The following is a 25,582-nucleotide window of genomic DNA, read 5'->3' as shown; positions in this document are numbered from 1 at the left end:
CTGTAGGAAAATGAATACTTACTACTGGACATGGTTAATTCTCATGTCCAGTAACTAGAACTCAGTCCAAGTAATTTAATAAAGAAACTAGTCATTTAATCTACCAAACAAAAATGTACTGGAAAAAAAGATTATGATAAAGCAATTTTAAAAAATGCTTTTTCTAAAGCCAAATTTAGCAGCGGGGGTTGTATACCTACTTCAGTGACACTAATGTAAGTTCTGATAACCTACTACTATCAAACCAGCCAAAAATATATGTATTTTTGAGATGGAGTCTCACTCTTGCCCAGGCTGGAGTGCAGTGGCATGATCGCGGCTCACTGCAACCTCCACCTCCCGGGTTTAAGCAATTCTCCTGCCTCAGCCTCCCAAGTAGCTGGGACTACAGGCATGCGCCACCATGCCTAGCTAGTTTTTTTTTTTTTTCATTTTTAGTAGAGATGGGGTTTCACCATGTTGGCCAGGCTGGTCTCAAACTCCTGACTTTAGTTGATCCGCCTGCCTCCCAAAGTGCTGGGATTACAGGTGTGAGGCACTGCACCACGCAAAAAATTAATACACAGCACAGTTATCTTACAGCTATTAATGGGAATGTTTTTAAGTCTTTCTTCGTAACTTCAGGGCTTTTTCACTTTCTTGGTTGGATCCAACATCCATGGAATTTAAGACATCTTCATCCTTTATGTGAGTGAAGTTGCAAAAAGTGTATTTATAATAGAGAAATTTTGCAGAACCATACTCCTTGGGTCCCATTACAGATCTACTGAAACATCAAAGACTCTTGTAGGACTCCCTAGGCTAAAAAGAAACACTCCATTAACATCCTTATAAAGCCAACAAGACTTTGGGTACACGAAGCTTCTGAAGAGTATTAACTTTTGCCAAGTAAAATGAAATACACAGGATTTGTACTACTCTCACTTGTTCCTCGTCCTCAAATTGGAATAACAAGTTTGACAAGCGAATCCCCCTAAAATATCTAGTAACCTACTGTATTTGAAATCCTTTTGATCTACATCAGGCTGCTCTAAACTGAAAAACCATTTACATGAAAGGGTAGCTGTAGCTGGGAATTCAGTAGGATACTTCCAACAGTCCTGGTCAAAATGAAGGCACTGCCCTGTGATGTTTGAAATTCAAGTAACTTTATTTAAATTCAAAAACAATTCTAAAACTGCATTTAGAGTCAAGACCCTCTTGTATTATAAAAATCACATGTATTTCGAAGAGACAAAAATACTTCTAGGTTAACTAGACCAGATCTGACTTTGGACTTTATTCTTTAAACAAATTGCAGAGAATAGAGAAAAAAATAGGTTATTTACAGAAAACAATATCTACATATGTACTTAAAAGTACAAATTTGGTGACAGAAAAGACTTCAGTATATGCTGGCATCTCAGAAGCAGTTCTCAAAGAGCTTAGTTTTATTTTCTTGAATTTTAAGAATGCCTAAGATCCTTCTTCATCCTCGATCTTGGGAGCCAAGTAGTACTTCAAATGTCCCATATCAGCAATTTTATACTCTACAACTGAAAGACCGGAAGATAGTTAATTACTGAGGAGTATCACATATACTACCTACAAAACAAGGTTCAAATTTATTATCTTACCAAGGGGTACATCTGCAGACATACTGAGTGTCACCGTTGAAGAGAGTGGAGTGGCTTTTGTAAAGAAGTTCAGGTACCTCAGTGCAAAAGTTAGTTGAACTGGTTCATTCATCTCTATGGTAACCTACAAGAGAAAACAGAAGATTCATCATTGAAAAACATCAAGAAAGTTGCAATCTATTAGCTTGCATTTATAAAAACCCACAAACACTTTTATTAGTCACTTTGGAGGGAGCTATGAAAATTTTGAAGACTGATGCGTAAAGCAAAAGAATTGAGTATCTAGCTCGTCTTTCCTATAATTTAGATAACCAAATTATATAATATGGGAAAGCTTTTCTTTATGGAAATTCTTCTGATAAGCAGCTAATAAATGAATAAAACGTATTAATTTCAGCTCTGCAAACTCTAATGACTTAATGGATCTAGACAATGACTATTATAGCTGCTAACACTGCGAAGACGTCCAGACCCCTTGTGCCTTCTACTAGAGGCACACACCACCACCTATAAAGTATTCGTGCTCTCTCACCCCCGGCCGAAACAAAACATCCTGAATATCATCAAGGCTCCAGGGCTATAGCTACCAGTCTGTAGGACACAGGGTGGAAGAATTTACGTATACACAGGAATGCAATCAGCAAAATCCAAACTCTGGAAAACTTAACAAATCATCTAATTTCTTCAACAAATAGACTGTAATGGAAGGGGAATAATGAAATTAGAGGAAACCAGGCTAGGTGTGTTGGCACACACCTGTAGTCCCAGCTACTAGGGAAACCAAGGCAGGAGGATCAACTTAAGCCCTGGAGTTTGAGGCTGTAGTGAGCCATGACTGCACCACTGCACTCCAGCCTGGATGGACAGAGCAAGACCCTGTCTCAAAAACAAAGAAAAACAGAAAAAGAAAAAAATAAGGTTAGCAGAGGAGCGGAAATGTGATTCAGGAAACAGATAAAGAATCAGCTCCTAGCCTTTATTAATTAAAAAAAAACAACTTCCAACTGAATTTTACAACTTTATTTAAACTAAATGTTGACTACCCATTCAAGGGACAAGAAAGCAATATATAGTATTTATTGTAAGCTTGTAATATGCCAGACACAGCATATGCTAAGCTCTTTAATGTTACCATATTTAATCCTAACAAGCTTATGAGATTAGGACCTTCGTCCTTGATTTACCAAGTTTTAATTTATGCTCAGGTTACCGAGTTTTTTTTTTTTTTTTTTTTTTTTTTTTTTAAGATGGAGTCTTGCTCTGTCACCCAGGCTGGAGGGGAGTGGCATGATCTGGGCTCACTGCAACCTCCACTTCCTCAGTTCAAGTCATTCTCCTGTCTCAGCCTTCCGAGTAGCTGGGGTTACAGGTGTGCACCACCATGCCCGGCTAATTTTTTCTATTTTGGTTAAGCAAGGGCTCTCTAAGTACTCTCAAAGTTGCACGGAGTCTGCTTTCTAGCCTTAGTGAGAAGTCTTCCTGTTTAACCTTTGATTCCTACAGCCTGTGACTTTGGCTAAATTGTCACTTAAGATTGCTCAGCCTGCTTCTCCACCTTTAAAATGGGCTACCAATTGGACCCACAACATGTACGCTAATATAAGGATTACATAAGTGCTCCTAACAGGTAGACTTTTACTCCTAACCATACCCTTCTATAGAGTTGCTGTTCTATGCTTATTTGGTAAGAGTAAGTATCTCCAGAAAGCTAAAGGTTAGATGCCTAGCTTCCCAATCCTACCCTTAAGAGCCTGTGTGGGCTTGATCCATAAACCATTGTTCTGTGGTATGTACACGTGCTGAATTTGTATTCCCTTCTTGCAAATATAATTCTAAATTGGATGACACTTACAAATCAGTTGCAGATTTCAACAGTATCTCAATTTTCAGAAATTACTTGGGATCCAATTCTGTCTACTTTTAATTTTAGCAATTAACCTAATAAGCAGTATTACAATTCTCTTCAAACTATTTTTTTTACTTAAAAACTACTTACAGCTTCCTCCTCTTTATCGACATTACTTGTCTGTGACAATTTAATGTTTCCATTTCCAAGTTCTCCACTTGCAGAAAATTTCACGCCGTCTTTTGCACAGGAAATTACAACAGCATCTCCAATATGGCTGAGATCTCGGCATATACGTGCAAATTCACCAGAAGGCATCTTTACTACACAGCTGTACTCTTGTTCCTATTAAGAACAAAAATTTTCCAAAAGTTAATTGTTAGAAATTTAATGATTTGGCACCCTCACTTTCTTAAAAGGCAACATCTAAACAACTCAGAATCAAGATTTTCTGATTACTGACTCGTGTAATTTCTTAACAAACTCCACTCAAAAAAAATAAATGGCTATTAAATGCACTGCCCAGGGAACAAGCGCCTCCTCCTCCTCATCCTCCAGGGATAAAGTAAGAGAACATTAGAGTATGCCACAGAAATGATGACGGCGCAAGCAGGTCTAACTATTTTCTAAAAGAAAACGAGAGAATATGATATTAGGCATTTTCAACATTCCAACATTTCTTCTCTCCTTTGGTGTTTATAAACCTAACCTGGATACATTTCTTCTAAGATAGCTTTCAAACCCACTTAATAAAAACCAAGCATCGGGCCGGGCGCGGTGGCTCAAGCCTGTAATCCCAGCACTTTGGAAGGCCGAGACAGGCGGATCACAAGGTCAGGAGATCGAGACCATCCTGGCTAACCTGGTGAAACCCCGTCTCTACTAAAAAATACAAAAAAAAAAAAAAAAAAAAAAACTAGCCGGGCGAGGTGGTGGGCGCCTGTAGTCCCAGCTACTCGGGAAGCTGAGGCAGGAGAATGGCGTAAACCTGGGTGGCGGAGCTTGCAGTGAGCTGAGATCTGGCCACAGCACTCCAGCCTGGGCGACAGAGCGATACTCCGCCTCAAAAACAAAACAAAACAAAACAAAACCAACCATCCTAGAAGGAAGCAAATTTTAAAAGAGGTTCATGGAAATTAATGCAAATAGACAACTGGCAGTAAACAATAAATTTAACCAGTGAGTTTTAGACTTGTGGTAAACAACTATCCAAATACTAAAATCTCTTTAAAACATGCACCAGTAGATATGTTTCTAGAAAAAGTTCTGTTATGAAGTAGGCTTAAATTATATTAACTTATCTTGACGGAGGAGGATCATTGAGGCCAGGAGTTCCAGACCAGCCTGGGCAAGACTGCCCCCACACCCACACACAAAAATAAAAAAATTAGCCAGGCGTGGTGGGACAGATCTGTAGTCCTTCCTAGCCACTTAGGAGACTAAGTGGATTGCTTGAGCCCAGGAGTCCCAGGTTACAGTGAGCTATATGGCACCACTGCACTCCAGCCTGGGGAAAAGAGGAAGACCCTGTCTGTAAAAATAAACAACATTCTATGACATAACTATCATGCCTGTGTACAGCAGTCGCTACAATCAGAAACTGATACTCACTGGAATTCCAAGTTGTTCAACATCCAAATCCATCAACTTCATTTCATAGTCTGAAACTTTCTCCTGGTCTACCAAAAAAAAGCAAATGCTGTTGAGAAACACTGGCACAGAGTTTCGATCTTCTGTAGCTTCATAACTCAGTAAAAAGGTACGACTTACTGGGTGCTTCAAATACTAGCGCCAAGGTATCCGCATTATCTTCAGCCCTTAGTGTAATGATATCTTCATTGCCGGCGCATTTTAGTATTTTGGACATACTAGAAGACAGGAGACACATGGTTTAAAATCAACACCATCTACTGAAGGTCTGTATTTCTAATGCAGTTAGAAGGGGTTACCACTCTCACCCATAGGCCGTCTCAGAACTGGTGGAGGGTAATTGCACTGCTGGAGGATGCGAATATTAATGCAGACATTTTGGGATGCATCTGGCAGTATTTATACTAAAATACCACCAGCAGTTTCCCTTCTGGATAGAAACAATCTCCTGCCACTAAGTAGGATGACAGGCTGACACTTTTCTCGCAAGGGCACATTATAAAGCATTTAAAGTCAATCGCGACTGAGCCGGGAGGATCGCCTGAGCCCAGAAGTTGGAGACCAGCCCGGGCCAACACATCGAGACCGTCTCGGAAACAAAAAAGCCACAACTAAAGCGTCCATTCAAGGCCAACAGGATTTAGTGAGCAAAAGCTCTGGAGCAGTGTTCCTGGCACTGCAGAAAAACCAGTCATTTTCCCGCCACCACCCGCTTTGTGACTTTGGCGCGAAAAAGCAGGTTCGCGCAGCAGCCAGCGCGGGCTTTTCCGAACCGCGCGCTCAGCTGGGCCCCACCCCCCTGCATGGCAGGCCAATGAGAAGGTGCGGATGGTCCACGCCAGCCAATGAGGGCTCGGCTCGGAAGCGATCCCGCCAAACCCCGGAGGTGGGGGTGGGCCGGGGCCGGTTTCTCGGCGCCGCGAGGCTCACCTGGTGAGGTTCACGCCCATAGCCAGGTTGCGGTCGCAGCGGTAGGTGTCGAAGCCCTCAGACCGCAGGGTGAGCTGCACCAAGGAGACGTGGGACGAGTCCATGCTCTGCAGATTTACGCCGCTGGAGCTAATATCCCAGCAGGCCTCGTTGATGAGGTCCTTGAGGGCCTCCAACACCTTCTTCAGGATGGAGCCCTGGACCAGGCGCGCCTCGAACATGGTGGCGGAGTGGCAGCAACGCGGCTACAGGCAGGCGGGAAGGAGGAAAGTCTAGCCGGTTTCCGCTTCAGGAGCCTCAGAGCGAGCGGGCGAACGTCGTGACGAGAAGCTGAGACCTAGAAACAGAACTACCAGTCTGCTACGCCTGCAACCGTTTAATGCCGCCGCGTCCGCCAGCGCGCGCTCTTACCCTGCGCCGCGTTGCGACGTCACCACGCTGCCCGGCCCACAGCCTGGGCGGGTTAGAATTTAGGGCCAATCGTGCCGATGCTCCCCGCGAGGCCCGCCCCCTAGGACATACATTGGAGGAAGCGGGTGCAGGGCGGGGCAGCGTCCCGCAGGTCTCCCCGCCTCTTCGCCTGACTCCTGAACCTGACCACTGAACAAGTCCGGGCATATGTGGGGATCCGGCCCAGGCCCCGGTTCGTCAAGCCCCAGCTTTATGGTGCCTCCTCAGCCTCCAGCTCCGTGGGTAGAAAGTTTCCAGCCACGAAAGTGAAAGTGAAAAGCAAATCCAGCCTACCGGGAGGAAAAGCCTCCTTGTAGCCTGAAGAGTACAGCTGCTGCAAATATGCACTTTATTTTTCAATTACAGAAGTGATGCGCTCCTAAGTGTCACACCATAAAGAGTTATGTTAAACTTAGCTCCCTCTCACCTCTTAACATTCCACTGCCAGCTCTTATAATCACTCAATCGTTCCTTGTATAAAGCTTTTAAAGCTTTTTTGAAAGTTCGAATACACTTTTTTTTTTCAAAATGCACTCATTCCGTAAACACTTCGAAAAAGTACTTAATAAAGTACATTTAATTTTATGCCACGTACATCTTTTTTATATCAGTACCTCTTTAAAAGATAGCATCACATGTATGTAACTTATCAATCTCCTGTTAATTACAAACACCTTTGAGCACTTAGGCAATTTTGGTGCTATCAACTCCTTGAAGTAATACAGCTGAGTCAAAGAGCGTACACATTTAATTTTTTTTCTTTTCTTTTCTTTCTTTCTTTTTTTTTGAGATGGAGTCCTGCTCTGTCATTCAGGCTGGAGTGCAGTGGCGCGATCTCGGCTCACTGCAACCTCCGCCTCCCAGGTTCAAATGATTCTCCTGCCTCAGCCTCCCAAGTAGCTGGGATTACAGGCGCCTACCACCGCGCCCGACTAATTTTTTTTTTTTTTTTTTTTTTTTTTTTTTTAGTAGAGACGGGGTTTCACCATGTTGGCCAGGCTGGTCTCAAACTCCCGACCTCAGGTGATCACCCGCCTCAGCCTCCCAAAGTGCTGGGATTACAGGCATGTGCCACCATGCCCGGCTAAATTTTTGATAAATGTTACTAAATCTCTAAAAGTTTGCAATTTACATTCTAGCCAAGACTGTGTATGAACATGCTCATTTATCTTTATTTTCCTAACTACAGATATTAGCAATCTCATTTTTTAATCATTGCTCATCTGTGTCAAAAATTCAATTTTTTTTTTTTTGAGACGGAGTCTTGCTCTGTTGCCCCGGCTGGACTGCAGTGGCACTATCTCGGCTCACTGAAACCTCCGCCTCCCAGGTTCAAGCAATTCTCCTGTCTCAGCCTCCCAAGTAGCTGGGATTACAGGTGCCTACCACTACACCCGGCTAATTTTTGCATTTTTAGTAGAGACGGGGGTTTCACCATGTTGGCCAAGCTGGTCTCGAACACCTGACCTCAGGTGATCCACCCGCTTTGGCCTCCCAAAGTGCTGGGATTACAGGCGTGAGCCACTGCACCCAGCCAGAAAATTTCAATTGTTACAGGATGGACAGGGTTTGTTGTTTCTCTCCTGCTTTGTTTACACCATTTCTCTTTAGTTACTTTTAATATCTTGGTCAGTGGAATTCTTTAGTTTTTCTACCATGTATCTAGGTATGGATTTAGTTTTATTTATCTTGTTGAAGGAACTGAAGATTCATTTCAAGTCTTACATATTCTCAATCATTATGGCTTCAAGTATCTCCTCTCCTTAGTCTATTCTTTATCTCTGGAATGCCTTTCTTTCCTTTTTTTTTTTTTTTTTCCTAGTTCGGCTATGACTCCATACAAGGTTCTAAGAGGAGTTTCACAGTCTCTTCCCTGGGTTTTGTGGAGACTTAACTTTATCCTTCTGTATCAGCCTCTTAGAGCACTGGGCCAGCCTTAAAAAGGAACAGGAAAGGGCATTTCTGGTATTTCTATTATAAGATGCCTTCAATTGTAATGTGTACAATTATTTTATGTAGCACAAGAAAGAAAACTGTCAAACTATTATTTTTTAGAGAGGGGGGTCTCCTTTTGACACCCAGGATGGAGTGCAGTGGCCAGATCACTGCTCACTGCCACCTCCAACTTCTAGGCCCGAAGGATCCTCCTGCTTCCCAAATAGCTGTGACTACAGGGGTGCACCACTGTACCTGGCTAATTTTTAAATGTTTTTGTAGGGAAGAAGTCCCACTATGTTGCTCTGGCTGGTTTCCAACTCCTGGGCTCAAGCGATCTTCCCAGTCGGTCTCCCAAAGTGTGAGATTACAGGCATGAGCCACTGTGCCCAGCCTCAAACTGTTATACAATGCTTTATCACTTAGAATTTCTTTTTTTCCTTTTTTTTTTGAGACGGAATCTCGCTCTGTCATCCAGGCTGGAGTGCACTGGTGCGATCTTGGCTAACCGCAACGTCCGCCTCCTGGGTTCAGGCAATTCTCATGCCTCAGCCTCCCGAGTAGCTAGGATTACAGGCAAGCGCCATCGCACCCGGCTAATTTTTGTATTTTTAGTAGAGACGGGGTTTCGCCATGTTGGTCTTGAGCTCCTGACCTCATGTGATCTGCCTGCCTCGGCCTCCCAAAGTGCTGGGATTACAGGCGTGAGCCACCACGTCAGGTCTATTTTGTTTTAAAATAACTTTTAGACTTTAAAAATATTAAGACATTCCTACTGTTTCTCCACTCAGTTGCTGATACTGCTGTTTTTCTGTATAATATCCTACTCTGTGTTGTCAAGGGTATTGATGATGCAGCATTTTTCAATAGTGCTATTCTATTGTCTCTCGAATTTCTTGCAAGCCTCTGCTACTCATTTGTAAGTTTTGATGTTGGAACTTTCTTGCTTTATGTGTGATGGACTATCCATTTGCATACATCTCAATAGCAAAACATAGTACGGCATCATCTGTTTGTGGGTATTTTCCTTTCTTGGGTCCGTTAAAATCTCAGTTCCTTTGCAAAATGTGGAATGTGTTCATTCCTCCAGTGAGGAACATTTGCTTCACTAAAAACAAATGCATATGCTCCACTACTCTGTTTCAGTTCTGTCTGCTTACATAATATCATTTTGGTTTAATGCCAAATCACAGTGTAATAGATTTGAAGACATTTTAATGTCAATTAAACTCTACCCATGTGGGACCCGCGATGTACGTGAATCTGTTTATTTCTGCTATTATAGAAGTGATGTGCTCCTAAAACTGTCAGATGATAAAGAGGTGTACAGTTACGTTAATTTTATGTTAAACTGAAATGAGGACATAAACATGCCTATGACTGTGGTCAGAGAAGGCCTCTCTGAGGAGGTAGCAGCTTATCAGAGAAGGCAGCTGTTTGGAGAGTTGGAAGAAAGCTTTCTAGGCTGAGAGAATAGCATGATTATAAAGGTCAGCATACTTGGAATATATTCAGACAAGTTTGATGTGGAACTCAGACTGATGTGTCTGAAGCAAGAGTGGTGCAATGTGAGGTTGCAGAGAGGCTGGGGTGAGCTCTTGCAGGACTTTGTAGGCTCTCTAAAAGTGCAAGGGAATGTGGTCAGCAGCAGGTCTTTGATGTGATCCAATTTACATTTTAAGCGGCTACTTTAACATAGAGTAAAGGTACTATTGGATCAGTGGAAGAATGAAGTAAATTTTGATCAGATAATTGGTTAAAACTATTAGAAAAGAATAAAAGCTGTAGACTTTTCTGGATGGGCGTGGTGGCTCATGCCTGTAATCCCAGAACTTTGGGAGGCTGAGGTGGGTGGATCATCTGAGGTCAGGAGTTCAAGATCAGCCAGGCCAACATGGTGAAACCATCTCTACTAAAAATACAAAAATTAGCTGGGCGTGGTGGTGCACGCCTGCAATTCCAGCTACTAGGGAGGCTGAGGCAGGAGAATTGCTTGAACCTGGGATGCGGAGGTTGCAGTGAACTGAGATTGCGCCACTGCACTCCAGCCTGGGTGACAGAGCAAGCCTCCATCTCAAAAAAAAAAAAAAAAAAAAAAGACTTTTCCTGATAATTATTCACTAGAATAAATTCTAGATAAATAATTCAAATTCAAATCTTAACCCAGTAGGAAATGGAAAAATATTTTGGTAAATATTCATGAGATCTTCCTATGGGTTCTAAACATAAGAAAAAACCCATAAAACATAATGAATGACTATACAAGTTTTAAGACTTCAGTATGCCTCAGAGGATTATATTGGTTAGTGTAGTTTAGGTTTCAGTGACAGAGACTCAACTTGAATGGATTAAGAGAAAAAGAAAATTTATTCATCTAAACAAAAAGCCAGAGGTATCTGGCCTCCACTGTCCAGTCCTAGTCTTAGTAAATAAGTAAAGTTTATTAGCCACATTAATAAGCAAAGAAATGTAAATTCAATGGAGACAGAATTTTAACCTATCGAATTAAACCTATTAAAATCATGTGAACACCCAGTGTGTTAGGAAGGATTCAAGGAAGTAGGCACTTTAATACATTGCAAGTGGGAGTATACATTGGTATAATTTTTCTGGTGGAAACTTAGAAAAGTGTATCAAAAGCCTTAGAATTTTACTTATTCTTAGACAGAGAAATTCAATCTCTAGGTTTTTTTTCCTACGGAAGAAATCAGGGGAACTTACCAAGATCAAGCATGCTTAAGAATGTTTCTTGGGCCAGGTGCAGGGGCTCGCGGCTATAATCTCAGCACTTTGGGAGGCCCAGGTGGGCAGATCACCTGAGGTCAGGAGTTTGAGACCAGCCTGGCCAACATGGTGAAACCCCATCTCTACTAAAAATACAAAAATTAGCCAGGCGTTGTGGCAGACGCCTGTAATCCCAGCTACTCGGGAGGCTAAGGTAGGAGAATCGCTTGAACTCGGGAGGTGGAGGTTGCAATGAGCCAAGATCACGCCATTGTACTTCAGCCTGGGCAACAGAGCGAGATTCTATCTCAAAAAAAAAAAAAAAAAAAACCCACCAACAACAAAAGAATGTTTCTTGGCTGGGCATGGTGGCTCATGCCTGTAATCGCAGCACTTTTATCGCAGCACTTTGGGAGACCAAGGAGGGCAGACTGCTTGAGGTCAGGAGTTCCAGACCAGCCTGGCCAACATGGTGAATCCCTGTCTCTACTACAAGTACAAACATTAGCTGGGCGTGATGGCACACACCTGTAATCTCAGCTACTCAGGAGGCTGAGGCATGAATTGCTTGAACCTGGGAGGCAGAGGTTGCAGTGAGCCAAGATAGTACCACTTCCCTCCAGCCTGGCTAACAGGGCAAGACAGTGTCTCAAAAAAAAAAAAATAAAGTTTTTTACAGAATTATGATGATGATTATTATTTTTGAGACAGTTTCTCACTCTGTCATCCAGGCTGAGGTACAGTGGCACAATCTTGGTTCACCACAGCTTTGACTTTCCGGGCTCAGGTGATCCTCCCACCTCAGCCTTCCAATTAGCTGGGACTACAGGTGCACACCACTATCCCAGCTAATTTTCTGTACTTTTTGTAGAGATAGAGTTTCACCATGTTGCCCAGGCTGATCTCAAACTCTTGGGCTCAAACGATCCTCCCACCTTTGCATCCCAAAGTGCTGGGATTGCAGGCATGAGCCAGCATGTCTGGCCTCTTACAGAATTATTAATAATTCCCCAGAAATTGGACATAACCTTAAGGTCTAACAATATTTGCATTTGTTAGGTAAATTATGATAAATTTGTAAGACGGAATATTGTATAGCCTCTAAAGTACCATTTGCAAAAGGCATTTAACGATAAAGAGAAAAATCACATTATGAAACAGAATAAACAAAGATATTCCAATTTTCTAAAACTGTTATATCTAGGTATATGTGTACAGTAAATGGAATGGAAAAGCAAGAATATAAATATTAACATCTGTGACTGATGGTGCCACAAATAATTTTAATTTTTTCTTGTACCTTTTTGTAGTTTTCTATACTTCAGTAAAAATGTATTGTTGATCAGAAAATGAATACTGAGAGAAAATGCTGTAAAGTATTTTATGTAGTATCTGGCAAATTTCTTCACAAGGTAATATGTATCAGAATTATTCTCAATCCTGGCTGCACTTGAGACTCACCTGGGGAGCTTAAAAAAAGTCTATTCCACTCGGCCCTCCTCCAGAAATTCTTACTTACTTTAGGGTGGCCCCTCCATCAGTAGTTTTAGCAGCTGTCCAGATAATTCTTTTTTTTTTTGAGATGGAGTTGCCCAGGCTGCAGTGCTGTGGCGTGATCTCCGCTCACTGCAACATCTGCCTCCTGGGTTCTAGCCATTTTTCTGCCTCAGCCTCCCGAGTAGCTGAGATTACAGGTTCCCACCATCAAGGCCAGCTAATTTTTGTATTTCTAGTAGAGACGGGGTTTTGCCATGTTGGCCAGGCTGGTCTCGAACTCCTGACCTCAAGTGATTCACCCACCTTGGCCTCCCAAAGTGATGGGATTACAGGCATGAGCTAGTGCGCCCAGCCTTGTCCAGGTAATTCTAATGAATAATCAGGACGGAGACATACCTTACAGCATGTGTGGTCAATAGATGAATATTTGTGCTTAAAATCACCATGTAGAGTACTGGTTCGAAAAAGTGAGGCCTCCAGTTTGTCAGAGAGAAGACTGACATCATTCAGATTCTATATGTCATAATCTAATAGGCCTGTAGGTTTATGGGAGTGCAGGATTTGCATTTTTTGAAGCTGTAAGAAGTTTGACAAATCTGGGCATGGTGGTTCACCCCTCTAATCCCAGCACTGTGGGAAGCCAAGGTTGGTGGATCCCTGGAGCCCAGGATTTCGAGACCAGCCTGGGCAACATGGCAAGACTCCATCTCTATACAAAAAACAAAAATTAATTGGGTGTAGTGATGGCGCCTGTAGTCCCAGTTATTCGGGAGGCTGAAGTGGGAAGGTAACTCAAGACCGGGCAGTGAGTTCAGCTGTGATTGTGCTACTGCACTCCAGCCTGGGCGACAGAGCAAGATCCTGCCTCAAAAAAACAAGAGTTAGACAATTCTGCATAGCTTATTCTCACTTTCACTTTGTATGTCATTTCATTAAACTGAATAAGAAGTTTTAGCTATCTGAAAACATTTCTCAAACTAAGAACTAGAAAGGCAATATAAGGGGCAAGAGAAAGAGCAGATCAGATAAAGCCTGATTTTGTGTATCAACAATTCTTCAGACCAGTCACGGTGGCTCACACCTGTAATCCCAGCACTATATGAGGCTGAGGCAGGTGGATCACTTGAGGTCAGGGGTTCAAGACAAGCCTGGCTAACATGGTGAAACCCCATTTCTATTAAAAATACAAAAATCTGCCAGGCGTGGTGGCACATGTCTGTCCTCCCAGCTGTTTGGGAGGCTGAGGTGGGAAAATAGCTTGAACCGGGGAGGCAGCGGTTGCAGTGAGTTGAGATCATGCCCCACTGCACTCCAGCTGGTGGAATGGAGTGAGACACCTTGTCTCAAAAAACAAAACAAAAAAACAAAAAGAAATTCTTTTTCAATGAATTTATTGTTTAGTGTTCAAGGAATGTTTAGTGACAATTCTTCCCCTCTTAAAAGAAGGGAAATCACTATTCAGGGAACTGAAGAATTGTCATGCCACTTGTACCATTGTAGTTTTCCAGTATCAAGATGAAGGAAGGTGTTTTCATTATAGAATTATAATAGCTATAGCAACAGCTGCCCAGTTATACTGAGCTTGCAGTCAGCCTGCATATTCTGGGGGACCAGGAATCCCATGCTAGTGACTTCTGTTAATCAACACAGCATCTAAAAATAATGAAACTAACCAAGGAGTGCAATGAAAAGAAATCACTGTGTACAAGATGTGCCCTGGCCGGGCGCGGTGGCTCACGCCTGTAATCCCAGCACTTTGGGAGGCCGAGACGGGCGGATCACGAGGTCAGGAGATCGAGACCATCCTGACTAACACGGTGAAACCCCGTCTCTACTAAAAATACAAAAATTAGCCGGGCGCGGTGGCGGGCGCCTGTAGTCCCAGGTACTCGGGAGGCTGAGGCAGGAGAATGGCGGGAACCCGGGAAGGCGGAGCTTGCAATGAGTGGAGATCGCGCCACTGCACTCCAGTCTGGGCGACAGAGCGAGACTCTGTCTCAAAAAAAAAAAAAAAAAAGATGTGCCCCAAGCCTGGAGGAAAAAGTTAATATAAGTAACATAACAGAAAAATCAAGAACAGAGGAGGTGCAAGGTAGTGTAAAGTAACAAAATTCTTTTAGCTGAAGGTGGAGGGAGACTTTTACTTTTAATTTCTTTCTACAATTAAGAGAAAGGCCTGACCGGGCGTGGTGGCTCACATCTGTAATCCCAGCACTTTGGGAGGCTGAGGCGGGCAGATCACGAGGTCAAGAGTTCAAGACCAGCCTGGCCAACATGGTGAAACCCCGTTTCTACTAAAATACACAAAAAATTATCCAGGTGTGGTGGTGTGCACCTGTAATCCCAACTACTACAGAGGCTGAGGCAGGAGAATCGCTTGAACCCAGGAGGCAGAGGTGCAGTGAGCAGAGATCATGCCACTGCACTCCAGCCTGAGCAACAAAAGTGAAACTCTGTCTCAAAAAAAAAAAGAAAAAAAAAAAAGAGAGAGAGAAAGGCCCTAAGGCTTGCCTAAAGGCCTATTAGCATGACTTCCGCCAGACTTCCATCCACTGGCTTCAGGAATATACTTGATCTGAGTTCCATTAACCTGAGAGGGCTGAGTGTAATGGATGAGAAGTTTGTTCAGAGCACATTTTAGGATATTATCCATCCTAGTAATCACACTGTGCATTCTATAATTCTGACTTACGTGCATTGGTTCTCCAAGCCTCCTTTTATTAGGCTGGATTTGAAAAGGAACAGCTGAGTTTCTAGAAGGACTGACATGACACTCACTTAGATATGACCTTTCATAACTATGTGCCCCTAAAGGTGAAGTTCTAGACACTAACATCTTCACCTGTCTTAGACGATCATCTTGCTCGAATGCTGTGGCTCATCCCTGTAATCCCAGAACTTTAGGAGGCCTATGTGGGAGGATTGCTTGAGCCCAGGAGTTTAAGACCAGCCTGAGTAATAAAGTGAGACTTCATTGCTACACAAAAATTTAAAACTTAGCTGGGTGTGGTGCTGCACACCTATAGCCCAAGCTACTCGGGAATATACTCACATAGAAACCAGGAATATATAATGCTGTTTTTGGAATTCTCACTACCTGCCCCAAAACTCACAGTTCAGGTCAAAATTACCAATAGGAGATTTTAGCCAGGTGTGGTAGCTCATGCCTATAATCCCAGCACTTTGGGAGACCCGGGTAGGAGGATCTCTTGAACCCAGGAGTTCAAGACCAGTTTGGGCAACATAGCGAGACCCTGTCTCTAAAAAAAAAAAAAAAAAAAGAGAAATAGGCGGGGCGCGGTGGCTCACGCCTGTAATCCCAGCACTTTGGGAGGCCGAGGCGGGCGGATTACGAGGTCAGGAAATCGAGACCATACTGGCTAACACGGTGAAACCCCGTCTCTACTAAAAATACAAAAAAATTAGCTGGGCCTGCTGGCGGCGCCTGTAGTCCCAGCTACTCAGGAGGCTGAGGCAGGAGAATGGCGTGAACCCGGGAGGCGGAGCTTGCAGTGAGCCGCGATTGCGCCACTGCACTCCAATCTGGGCAACAGAGAGAGACTCCGTCTCAAAAAAAAAAGAGAGAGAGAAATAAATTAATTAAAATTTAAAAATTGAAAATAAGAAAAATGTAAAATTATATTTTTTTAAAAAAGGAAATTGCAATTCTTTTGTGTGCAAGTGTCTCATTGTGAGATTACAATATGCTTAAACTGGGGACCCAATGTTATACGTGTTTTACATCACTTACGGGGCAGTGAATAGAAAAGAACAGGAAACACCAAAGGCAATGCTGGAGCAACACAAATTTTAATAAATTCAGGCAGGCAGTATAATATGGTCGTTAGAGTGTCGGCTGGTAACAAACCTATTTGTGTTCTAATTCTTGCTAGGCACTTTCTAGCTGGGAGACCTTGGCTAAGGTCCTTTTAAAAGTTTTAAATCCATCCAACAAGTACTTAAGATGGATGTGTCAAAGACATACATGATGCACAGTAAACAAAGTAGACAGCACTTCTGTCCCAAAAAAGGTCTTTCCATAGTCCAGAAGACAAATTTGAAAAACTGAGGAAGGGCGGGGCGCGGTGGCTCATGCCTGTAATTCCAGCACTTTGGGAAGCCGAGGCGGACGGATCACCTGAGGTCAGGAGTTTGAGACCAGCCCGACAAATATGGTGAAACCCCGTCTCTACTAAAAATACAAAAGTTAGCCAGGCGTGGTGATGCACGCCTTGGAATTGCTTGAACCCGGGAGGCGGAGCTTGCCGAGATCACGTCACTGCACTCCAGCCTGGGCGACAAAGCGAGACTCCGTCTCAAAAAAAAAAAAAAAAAAAAAAAAAAAAAAAAAACAACCAAACCAACCAACTAACCAACCAACAACAAAACAAAAACACTGAGGAAGATCTTAACTGTAAAATGCAAATCATACCCACTTCCAAGCCATGTGTGGATTAAATGAAATAAGCCAACTAAAGAAATTACTCAGCTCAGTGCCTAATATACAATTAGCGCTCAATAAGTACTAGCGACCGCTTGGCAAAGCAACGCAGATTGAAGTGTGGGTTTCATTTCTCATCATGTGATAGGTGATAAAATGCTCTTAATCAGGTCGGCTCACCTGGCCTCTCCATTCGACCTAAATAACATCTACTTACTTGCGTAAGGGAAGAGCCCTGGCCCAGGTCAGCAAGCATTTGTCCTCCGGGTGGCGCCTCTCGCCTTCAGTAACCCGTCACCTCCAGAACCAGGGCGCCAGCTCCGGCCATCCGTGGTCAAGCGGGAGCTCCCATTGGCTAATCGCACTCTGAAACGCACGCCTTTTCCCGGCCCTGGCGGTGCCGTCCAATGTGCGCCTCTCGACTCTGCTCCGCCCCGCCCCCGTCGCCCCGCCTCCCTGTCGTATTTGCGCCATTGGTGGATCTTCCGGACCGTGATGGCGACGCTGTGCATGCGCATTCGCTCCGAGCCTTCCTCTGGGGAGAGGGAGCTCGCCGGTCGGGGCTAGGGAAGGCTGACCCAGCTCGGCCCGGGTGAAAGGGCGGCGACGGCACTGGGTGGGGCCGAGCTCCAGGGCTGGCTGCTGGGCTGCTAAGAGAACTGTGAGCCGCTCGGAACCGCGCGCCTCTCGGGCGGGGCGGGGCCGGCTGAGGGAGTCCGCGCGTGCCCGCGCCGAGCTGCCTGCTCTGGCGGCTTCGCTGCTAGCTCGCGGCGACGTCGGGCCGGTTTTTCCAGGATGACCGAGCTGAGGCAGAGGGTGGCCCATGAGCCGGATGCGCCACCCGAGGACAAGGTAGCGGCAGCGTCGGGGTGGGCGCGGCCGGGATAACAGCGCGTCCGGGAGGCCTGCGGGGGACGCTCGCAGAGGGGTCGTCTTGTTCTCTGACCTTTTGTCGCAGTCGACGGCGGACCCGGGCCCGGGTAGCGCGAAGGGTCCTCGGGTGCCCGGCCCTCGCGGCGCGCGCGTCAGGGGTCGGCGGGTCGGGGTCCCGGCTCAGGGTCTGGCTGGAGTGGCTCCCCCGGGGCGCAGGAAGGAGCTCGCCAGGAGTGGCGTACGGCCTCCTGCCTCGCTGGGCTGGCTGCGGGGATTCCGTTCTGCCCTAACTCCCTGAGGCCTTCCTGGAGGTGAAGATGTGCAGAGCCTTCTTAGGGAGGAGGCTCCTCTGAGCGCAACTTAGGCTCTCCGTTCCGTTTTACAATATTATTATTTTGGGAGGTGGGGGAATCAGGACAAGGCCATAGCATTTGCCTCCTGGGAGATGTAAATCCCTTCTTGGGCATGAAATCATCAACTTTGAGCAGAGAGGTGTTACGCAGTGAGCCAGCCCGTCATCAGCAGGTGTTGGAGGGCGTCCTCCCGGTTGATGGGTTTCCTGCACCGTGTGGGCTCTGGTGGGTAGGGGAGGAGAGTAGGAAGGAGGCCATCTTGGCAGGGACAGTGGCCCTGGGTGGCGGGTGGGGGTGACGGGTGGGGGAGTACACCCCTTTGGGTGAAGTGAAAGGTCTGTGTAGGGGAGTTAAGGAAGGTAGGGATTGGTTTTATTGCTGTGGAGGTTGAGTGGCAGTGTAGGACTTTGTAGCAGTAGTTGTGCTTTCCGAGATAGCAGTGATCAGGAGCCCTGTATTTGGAAAACTGCTCTGGCAGTGATGTATATGGACTGAGGGAGCCTGGACCAGACTGAGCGAGACTGGTTCACTCAGGGATTGCCCATGAGTGACCTTTTGGCCCACATGTTGTCTTAAAAATCAGAAAATTTATCCTAACAATCTAAATTTCTTGCCTGTCTTAGATAATTGGAGGGTCCATCATCACTTTGTCACCCGATCAATGGTTGGCTGGAGCTGAGGATTATCTGTTCCCACCAATCCCTGTTGCCTTACACCAGGCTCACGGCTTCCGCTAATGCAGCCTGTGACTTTTTGATGACTGGACGCAATGGACATTAGGGAGACACGAAGAAGGAAGAAAACACAAGATTTGCTGACAGGATGTCAACAGAGCAGTTACACTAGGAGGAATGTTTTGGGTGAAAGATAATGAGATTATGGGTTTTTTAAAACAACTTTCATGTTATTGCAGTTGACAGTGGACCATCCAAAGATAACTGTTCCTACTGATTTTTAGAACATATATTTTGGCCAGGCACAGTGCTGCACGCCTGTAATCCTAGCTTCTAGGGAGGCTGAGGCAGGAGGATCGCTTGAGCCGAGGAGTTTGAGACCTTGTCTCAAAACACAAAAACATGTTTTGGAGAAAATTTAGGACTGGGGCTGAGGATTTAGCAGTCGCTTGCAGAGACAAGATACTTTTTTTTTTTTTTTTTTTGAGACGGAGTCTCGCTCTGTCGCCCAGGCTGGAGTGCAGTGGCACGATCTTGGCTCACTGCAAGCTCCGCCTCCCGGGTTCACGCCATTCTCCTGCCTCAGCCTCCCGAGTAGCTGGGACTACAGGCGCCCGCCACCTCGCCCGGCTAGTTTTTTGTATTTTTTTAGTAGAGACGGGGTTTCACCGTGTTCGCCAAGATGGTCTCGATCTCCTGACCTCGTGATCCGCCCGTCTCGGCCTCCCAAAGTGCTGGGATTACAGGCTTGAGCCACCGCGCCCGGCGAGACAAGATACTTTGAAGTCTCTAATTTTTCATTTGGCTATCCTGGTTCAGCCTGAAATAATTCTGACTCACCTTTTACTGCTAGTTGATAAGTATGCAGATGTTTGGAGGCTCTGTAGCTCTGTTTAAGGGTGAGATCATACTTGATGTCAGTGGGACTTTGTGGACCTAGAAAGTGTGAGGAGAGAGAGAAGAAAGAAGGCATGATAGCTGGTGGGCCATGTTTTTGAAAAGCTAACTATGTACAATAATTAGAATGTCAAAAAACAACCTTGGGGTTATGATATGCAACATAAAGATTCTACCCTCCTTCCCAGACTTGTTAGATCCATCCCCCAGAGATGAAGTGCTAGTTGAACCATCTTACTTTCACATCCCATACTTTAGACAGGGAGGACATGAGGAGCTGTCCAGCTAGAGGTGCACTTACATCACTTATACAGTGACAGAATGCCTGGGGTCATGAGGTCCATTCGTGGCATGTTGTTCCCTAAAAGACAGCTGCTGTGCACTCTTTTAAAAGCTTGATGTTTGTTACCGAGAAGAAGAAAAATCAGTTCCTCACCCCATCATTCAGAACTTCTGAATTGTCACTGAATTATCATGTATGGGATTTTTTTCTTTTCTTTTTTTTGTTTTTAGACGGAGTCTCTCTCTGTCGCCCAGGCTGGAGTGCAGTGGCACGATCTCCCAGAACCTCTACTCTAACTTCCAAAACAAAATCTCCTGAAATGACAACTCAATCATAAATTTTAAGATGCCAGTCTTTCAGACCACATCTCATCCTTTGCTTTCCTAAGCTCCATCAGAAAAATGTGGTTGGGTAGGAAGAGGATCATTCCCAAAGCCTAAACTCCAAGTTTGTTAGTTTGGCAACTATACCGTGCTTTGGGACTTTAAAATTATAAGCACAGTTCCCAGAGGAGAACATTTCCTTTATTAGCAATTGGCTTTGAAAATTCCATTCCCAGATGCTAAATATAACAAAATACCTTCTGACTTTTATAAATAAACATTCTCCAGACTATTTTGATACTAATGATTTTCTATTTACAAGACAGTTTTGCCACAGCAGTTAAGCAACTGTAACATTTTGAGGAATCTTTCAAGTTTATTCCAGAGCCTTTTTTTTTTTTGAGACGGAGTCTTGCTCTTTCGCCCAGGCTGGAGTGCAGTGGCGCCGTCTCGGCTCACTGCAAGCTCCGCCTCCCGGGTTCACGCCATTCTCCTGCCTCAGCCTCCCAAGTAACTGGGACTGCAGGCGCCCGCCACCACGCCTGGTTAATTTTTTGTATTTTTAGTAGAGACAGGGTTTCATCATGTTAGCCAGGATGGTCTCGATCTCCTGACCTCGTGATCCACCTGGCTCGGCCTCCCAAAGTGCTAGGATTACAGGCATGAGCCACCACGTCCAGCCTCCAGAGCTTTTTTTTTTTCCTTTTCTTTTGAGACAGAGTTTTGCTCTTGTTGCCCAGGCTAGATGGAGTGCAGTGGTGCAATCTCAGCTCACGGCAACCTCCGCCTCCTGGGTTCAAGCGATTCTCCTGCCTCAGCCTCCTGAGTAGCTGAGATTACAGGCATGCATCACCACGACCGGCTAATTTTGTATTTTTAGTAGAGGCGGGGTTTCTCCATGTTAGTCAGGCTGGTCTCAAACTCTTGACCTCAGGTGATCTGCCTACCGTGGCCTCCCAAAGTGCTGGGATTACAGGCATGAGCCACCGCACCCGGCCTATTCCAGAGCTTTTAAAGCACTGACTTGAAAATTGTTCACTGGATTCTTTTATGAAATTAAAAAGTTCTTGTTTCATAATGCATTTCCTTAAAAAGACAACCCTGTTTTATTATTTCTAATTTCCTTGGGTTCGAACACAAGAATATTGGCAAAGCCAAAGTCATAGACGTAAGTGTTTCCCAAACTGTGAAACAGAATAAATCAGGATTTTTTAAAAGTTTACTATGGGCTGGGTGCAGTGGCTCACACCTGTAATCCCAGCACTTTGGGAGGCCAAGGCGGGTGGACCACCTGAGGTCAGGAGTTCGAGACCAACCTGGCCAACATGGTGAAACCTCGTCTCTACTAAAAACACAAAAAAATTAGCTGGATGTGGTGGCAGACACCTGTAATCCCAGGTGCTGGGAAAGCTAAGGCAGGAGAATTGCTTGAACCCGGGAGGCGGAGGTTGCAGTAAGCTGAGATTGTGCCATTGTACTCCAGCCTGGGCAACAAGAGTGAAACTCTGTCTCAAAAAAAAAAAGCAAAAAATCAAACAAACAAAAGTTTACTATATACATTCAAAGACAAATAATAGATTTCACGGTTGTTAAAATGTTCCCTTATTAAAAATCCTATACATGGCCAGGTGTGGTAGCTCATGCCTGTAATCCCAGCATTTTGGGAGGCTGAGGCAGGTAGATCACAAAGTCAGGAGTTCAACACCAGCCTGGCCAATATAGTGAAACTCCATCTCTACTAAAAATACAAAAAAAAAAAAAAAAAAAAGGCCAGGTGCAGTGGCTCACACCTATAATCCCAGCACTCTGGGAGGCCGAGGCAGGAGGATCACCTGAGGTTGGGAGTTTGAGACCAGCCTGACCAACATTGAGAAACCCTGCCTCTACTAAAAATACAAAATCAGCTGGGTATGGTAGCACATGCCTGTAGTCCCAGCTACTCGGCTGATGCAGGAGAACTGCTTGAATCTGGGAGGTAGAGGTTATGACAAGCCACGATCGTGCCATTGCACTCCAGCCTAGGCAAAAGAGCGAAACTCCCTCTCAAAAAAAAAAAAAAAAAAAAAAACTTAGCCGAGTATGGTGGTGGGTACCTGTGGTCCCAGCTACTTGGGAGGCTGAGGCAGGAGAATGGCGTGAACCTGGGAGGCAGAGCTTGCAGTGAGCCGAGATCGCGCCACTGCACTCCAGCCTGGGGGACAGAGCGAGACTCCGTCTCAATTAAAAAAAAAAAAAAAACAAAAACAAAGGGAGAGTTTAAATTTTAACTGAAGATAGTGTGTAAGAGCAGGGGCTTGAGTCGGTTACATCTACCTTGAGCCTGGGCTCCGCCACATAGAGGCTGTGTAACTCTGAGCAGATCACTGAAGTTGTGGCAGCCTCAGTTTGTCCATCATTAAAATGGGGGTCATAAAATTGTATGTGCTTCACAGGATATTCATGTGGATTAAATGTATGTATGGGCTGCCAGCAGAGCTTGTCACATCGTAATATATTAGCTGTGTTGCTACTGATTTAAATAGATTTTTATAGAAAAAACTTTAATATTCATCTTACACTCTTGAAAGGTAATAAAATCTTCAAGTTATACATATTTGTAGAACCTATTCATATTCATTACCTTTTAAGGAAAGTTTTATAGAAAGGACTTAGCCTTCTATGACCTATCTTTTCGGTTTATTTTCTTGAGGAATTTTTCAGTACTCCAAATACAAGGTTTAACTGTAGAAGGACCACTGAACGTTGTTGTATGCAATTATCTTCTTTTATAATTAAAAAATGGTTTTCAATAGACTTTGAGATTGAACTACTCAAAATATTAAAGAACTATAACTACTTCAGGTGTAAGAGAAATGCTTAATTTTTTTCAAGAAAATTTTTTTATGTTGAGAAGTAATTTGGGAATTAAAATATCAGTAAACCTTAGCTATGATTCCCAGGCTTAACATGGAGAGGAGGTGAAAGATTGTTTTGTCATATAACCCAGTATTTTATGTTTCTTATTTTTGTTGCTCAAACAGTATGATTTTATTTAAAAAAACTCAATTACTTCACGATTTTTGACTAAAGTTTTTCCAAAATCTATTTTTAAAAAATATTTTGTGTTTGCCCAAGTTAATATGGTATTTCATTAGAAGAATCTTTATCGGCCAGGCGGGGTGGCTCATGCCTGTAATCCCAGCACTTTGGGAGGCCGAGGCGGGTGAATCACGAGGTCAGGAGATTGAGACCATCCTGGCTAACACGGCGAAACCCCTTCTCTACTAAAAATACAAAAAAAAAAAAAAAAAAAAATTAGCTGGGTGTGGTGGCGCCTGTAATCCCAGCCTTTCAGGAGAATGGCATGAACCTGGGAGGTGGAGCTTGCAGCGAGCCGAGATGGCGCCACTGCACTCCAGCCTGGGGGACAGAGCGAGACTTCATCTCAAAAAAAAAAAAAAAAAAAAAAGAATTTTTATCAACTTTTAGAAATGTTAAATTGCTCTCCTTGGATGTTAGGACTAGAAGGGACTTTAGAGGTGTTTTTTATTTTTAGGGATAGTGTCTCACCTTGTTGCCCAGGCTAGAGTGTAGAGTGGCACAGTCATAGCTCACTACAGCTTTAAACTCCTGAGCTCAAGCCATCCTCCTGCCTCAGTCTCCTGAGTAGCTCAGGACTACAGGCCTGAGCCATGTCGCCCGGCTTGAGGTAGTTATTTTATAGAAGAGGATGCCACAGCTCAGAGAGTTTTAAGTTATTAGCTCAAGATGACATAGTTGGTTAGATATAGAGTGGTTCATATTATGAAGGGCTTCTATTTATTTATTTTTTGAGATGAAGTTTCGCTGTTGTTGCCCAGGCTGGAGTGTAATGGCGTAATCTCAGCTCACCATAACCTCTGCCTCCTTGGTTCAAGCAGTTCTCCTGCCTCAGCCTCCCAAGTAACTGGGATTACGGGCATGCGCCACTACGCCCAGCTGATTTTGTATTTTTGGTAGAAACGGGATTTCTCCATGTTGGTCAGGCTGGTCTTGAACTCCTTACCTCAGGTGATCCTCCCGCCTCGGCCTCCCAAAGTGCTAGGATTACGGGCCTGAGCAACCGCGCCTGGCCTTTGAAGGTCTTCTAATTCCCGGTTGTTGTTTTTAATTTTTTTCTCATAGAATTAATTTACAGACTTTAAAAGCTTCTAGTAGTGATTAGCGTTGATAGCTATGATATCCAAATATTACCTATTTTTCTTATTTGGCTACAAAATCAGAAAAATACTATATAAATCTTTCAAAATGTTAAATGTTTAAAAGTAAGGTCTCAGAGAGGGAATGTGGAGACTCTGTGAAGAAAAAATTATATTTTTTTTGTAGAGAAAGTGGATTAGGTTCAGTTTTCCTGGTTATCGGATGACTGTGATTTAGACATTTGTGAGCACTTTCCTGGGAGTGGCCACTCTGGTATCCTTGAAAGGCACTCCCAGCACAGTGCTTGAAGACCACAAGGCGCCTCACCCAGGCAGCGGGTGAGGCTGCTTGGAAGAAATGCTTTCCAGTTAATGACTGTTAGCACGAGAACCATTTGTTCTAGTAAGAAGCAGTCATTCGGTATTCAACACTTCTCTTTAGAACATTCACTGACTCCAGGGTCTGCTATGGACAGTGTCTGTATTTCTGCGAGGGGCTGGTATTATCAGTGTTCATAAGGATAGTATTGAGAATTTTATGCCTGTTTTGACTCCACATAATCAATTTTTTCCTTGCTGATTTAAAGAAATAATACAATCTTTTTAAAATCAATGATATTTAATAGTTTTATTTTTATTTACTTATTTTTTGAGATGGAGTTTCTCTCTTGTTGCTCAGGCTGGAGTCCAATGGCTTGGATCTCTGCTCACTGCAACCTCTGCCTCCCGAATTCAAGTGATTCTCCTGCCTCAGCCTCCCGAGTAGCTGGAATTATAGGCGCCCACCACCACACCCGGCTACTTTTTATATTTTTAGTAGAGATGGGGTTTCACCATGTTGGCCAGGCTGGTCTCGAATTCCTGACTTCAGGTCATCTGCCTGCCTTGGCCTTCTAAAGTGCTGGGATTACATGTGTGAGCCACTGTACCCAG

The 25,582-nt window shown here is 44.2% G+C and overlaps 2 protein-coding genes and 1 non-coding gene across 3 annotated transcripts in view; 1 reads left to right on the top strand and 2 right to left on the bottom strand.

The window, feature by feature from the left end:
* Nucleotides 1–1,131: 1,131 nt before the first annotated feature.
* On the bottom strand, nt 1,132–6,423 carry PCNA (proliferating cell nuclear antigen). The gene is made up of 6 exons (XM_045362542.2): nt 6,043–6,423; nt 5,233–5,330; nt 5,074–5,141; nt 3,613–3,807; nt 1,617–1,740; nt 1,132–1,535 (listed from the first exon to the last, which is right to left on the bottom strand). Exons 1-6 carry the CDS (start codon nt 6,261–6,263, stop codon nt 1,456–1,458), a joined length of 786 nt encoding a protein of 261 aa, XP_045218477.1. The 5' UTR covers nt 6,264–6,423; the 3' UTR covers nt 1,132–1,455.
* Nucleotides 6,424–8,317: 1,894 nt separating this feature from the next.
* Nucleotides 8,318–8,440, bottom strand: LOC123567361 (small nucleolar RNA SNORA26). Its single transcript, XR_006690276.1, has one exon. It is a non-coding gene; the product is annotated as a small nucleolar RNA SNORA26 (small nucleolar RNA).
* Nucleotides 8,441–17,567: 9,127 nt separating this feature from the next.
* Nucleotides 17,568–25,582, top strand: part of CDS2 (CDP-diacylglycerol synthase 2) — a 69,540-nt gene continuing 61,525 nt past the window's right edge. Inside the window, exon 1 of the mRNA XM_065522797.1 lies at nt 17,568–17,941. Coding sequence (XP_065378869.1) covers nt 17,885–17,941 — 57 coding nt within the window. The 5' untranslated portion in view covers nt 17,568–17,884. The remainder of the gene's footprint in view (nt 17,942–25,582) is intronic.

This window comes from Macaca fascicularis, chromosome 10 (genome assembly GCF_037993035.2).
Source record: "Macaca fascicularis isolate 582-1 chromosome 10, T2T-MFA8v1.1".
In the NCBI taxonomy this organism is placed as follows: Eukaryota; Metazoa; Chordata; class Mammalia; order Primates; family Cercopithecidae; genus Macaca; species Macaca fascicularis.
The sequence above is the reverse complement of the archived record's forward strand: the minus strand, read 5'-3'. Positions and strand labels throughout refer to the sequence as shown.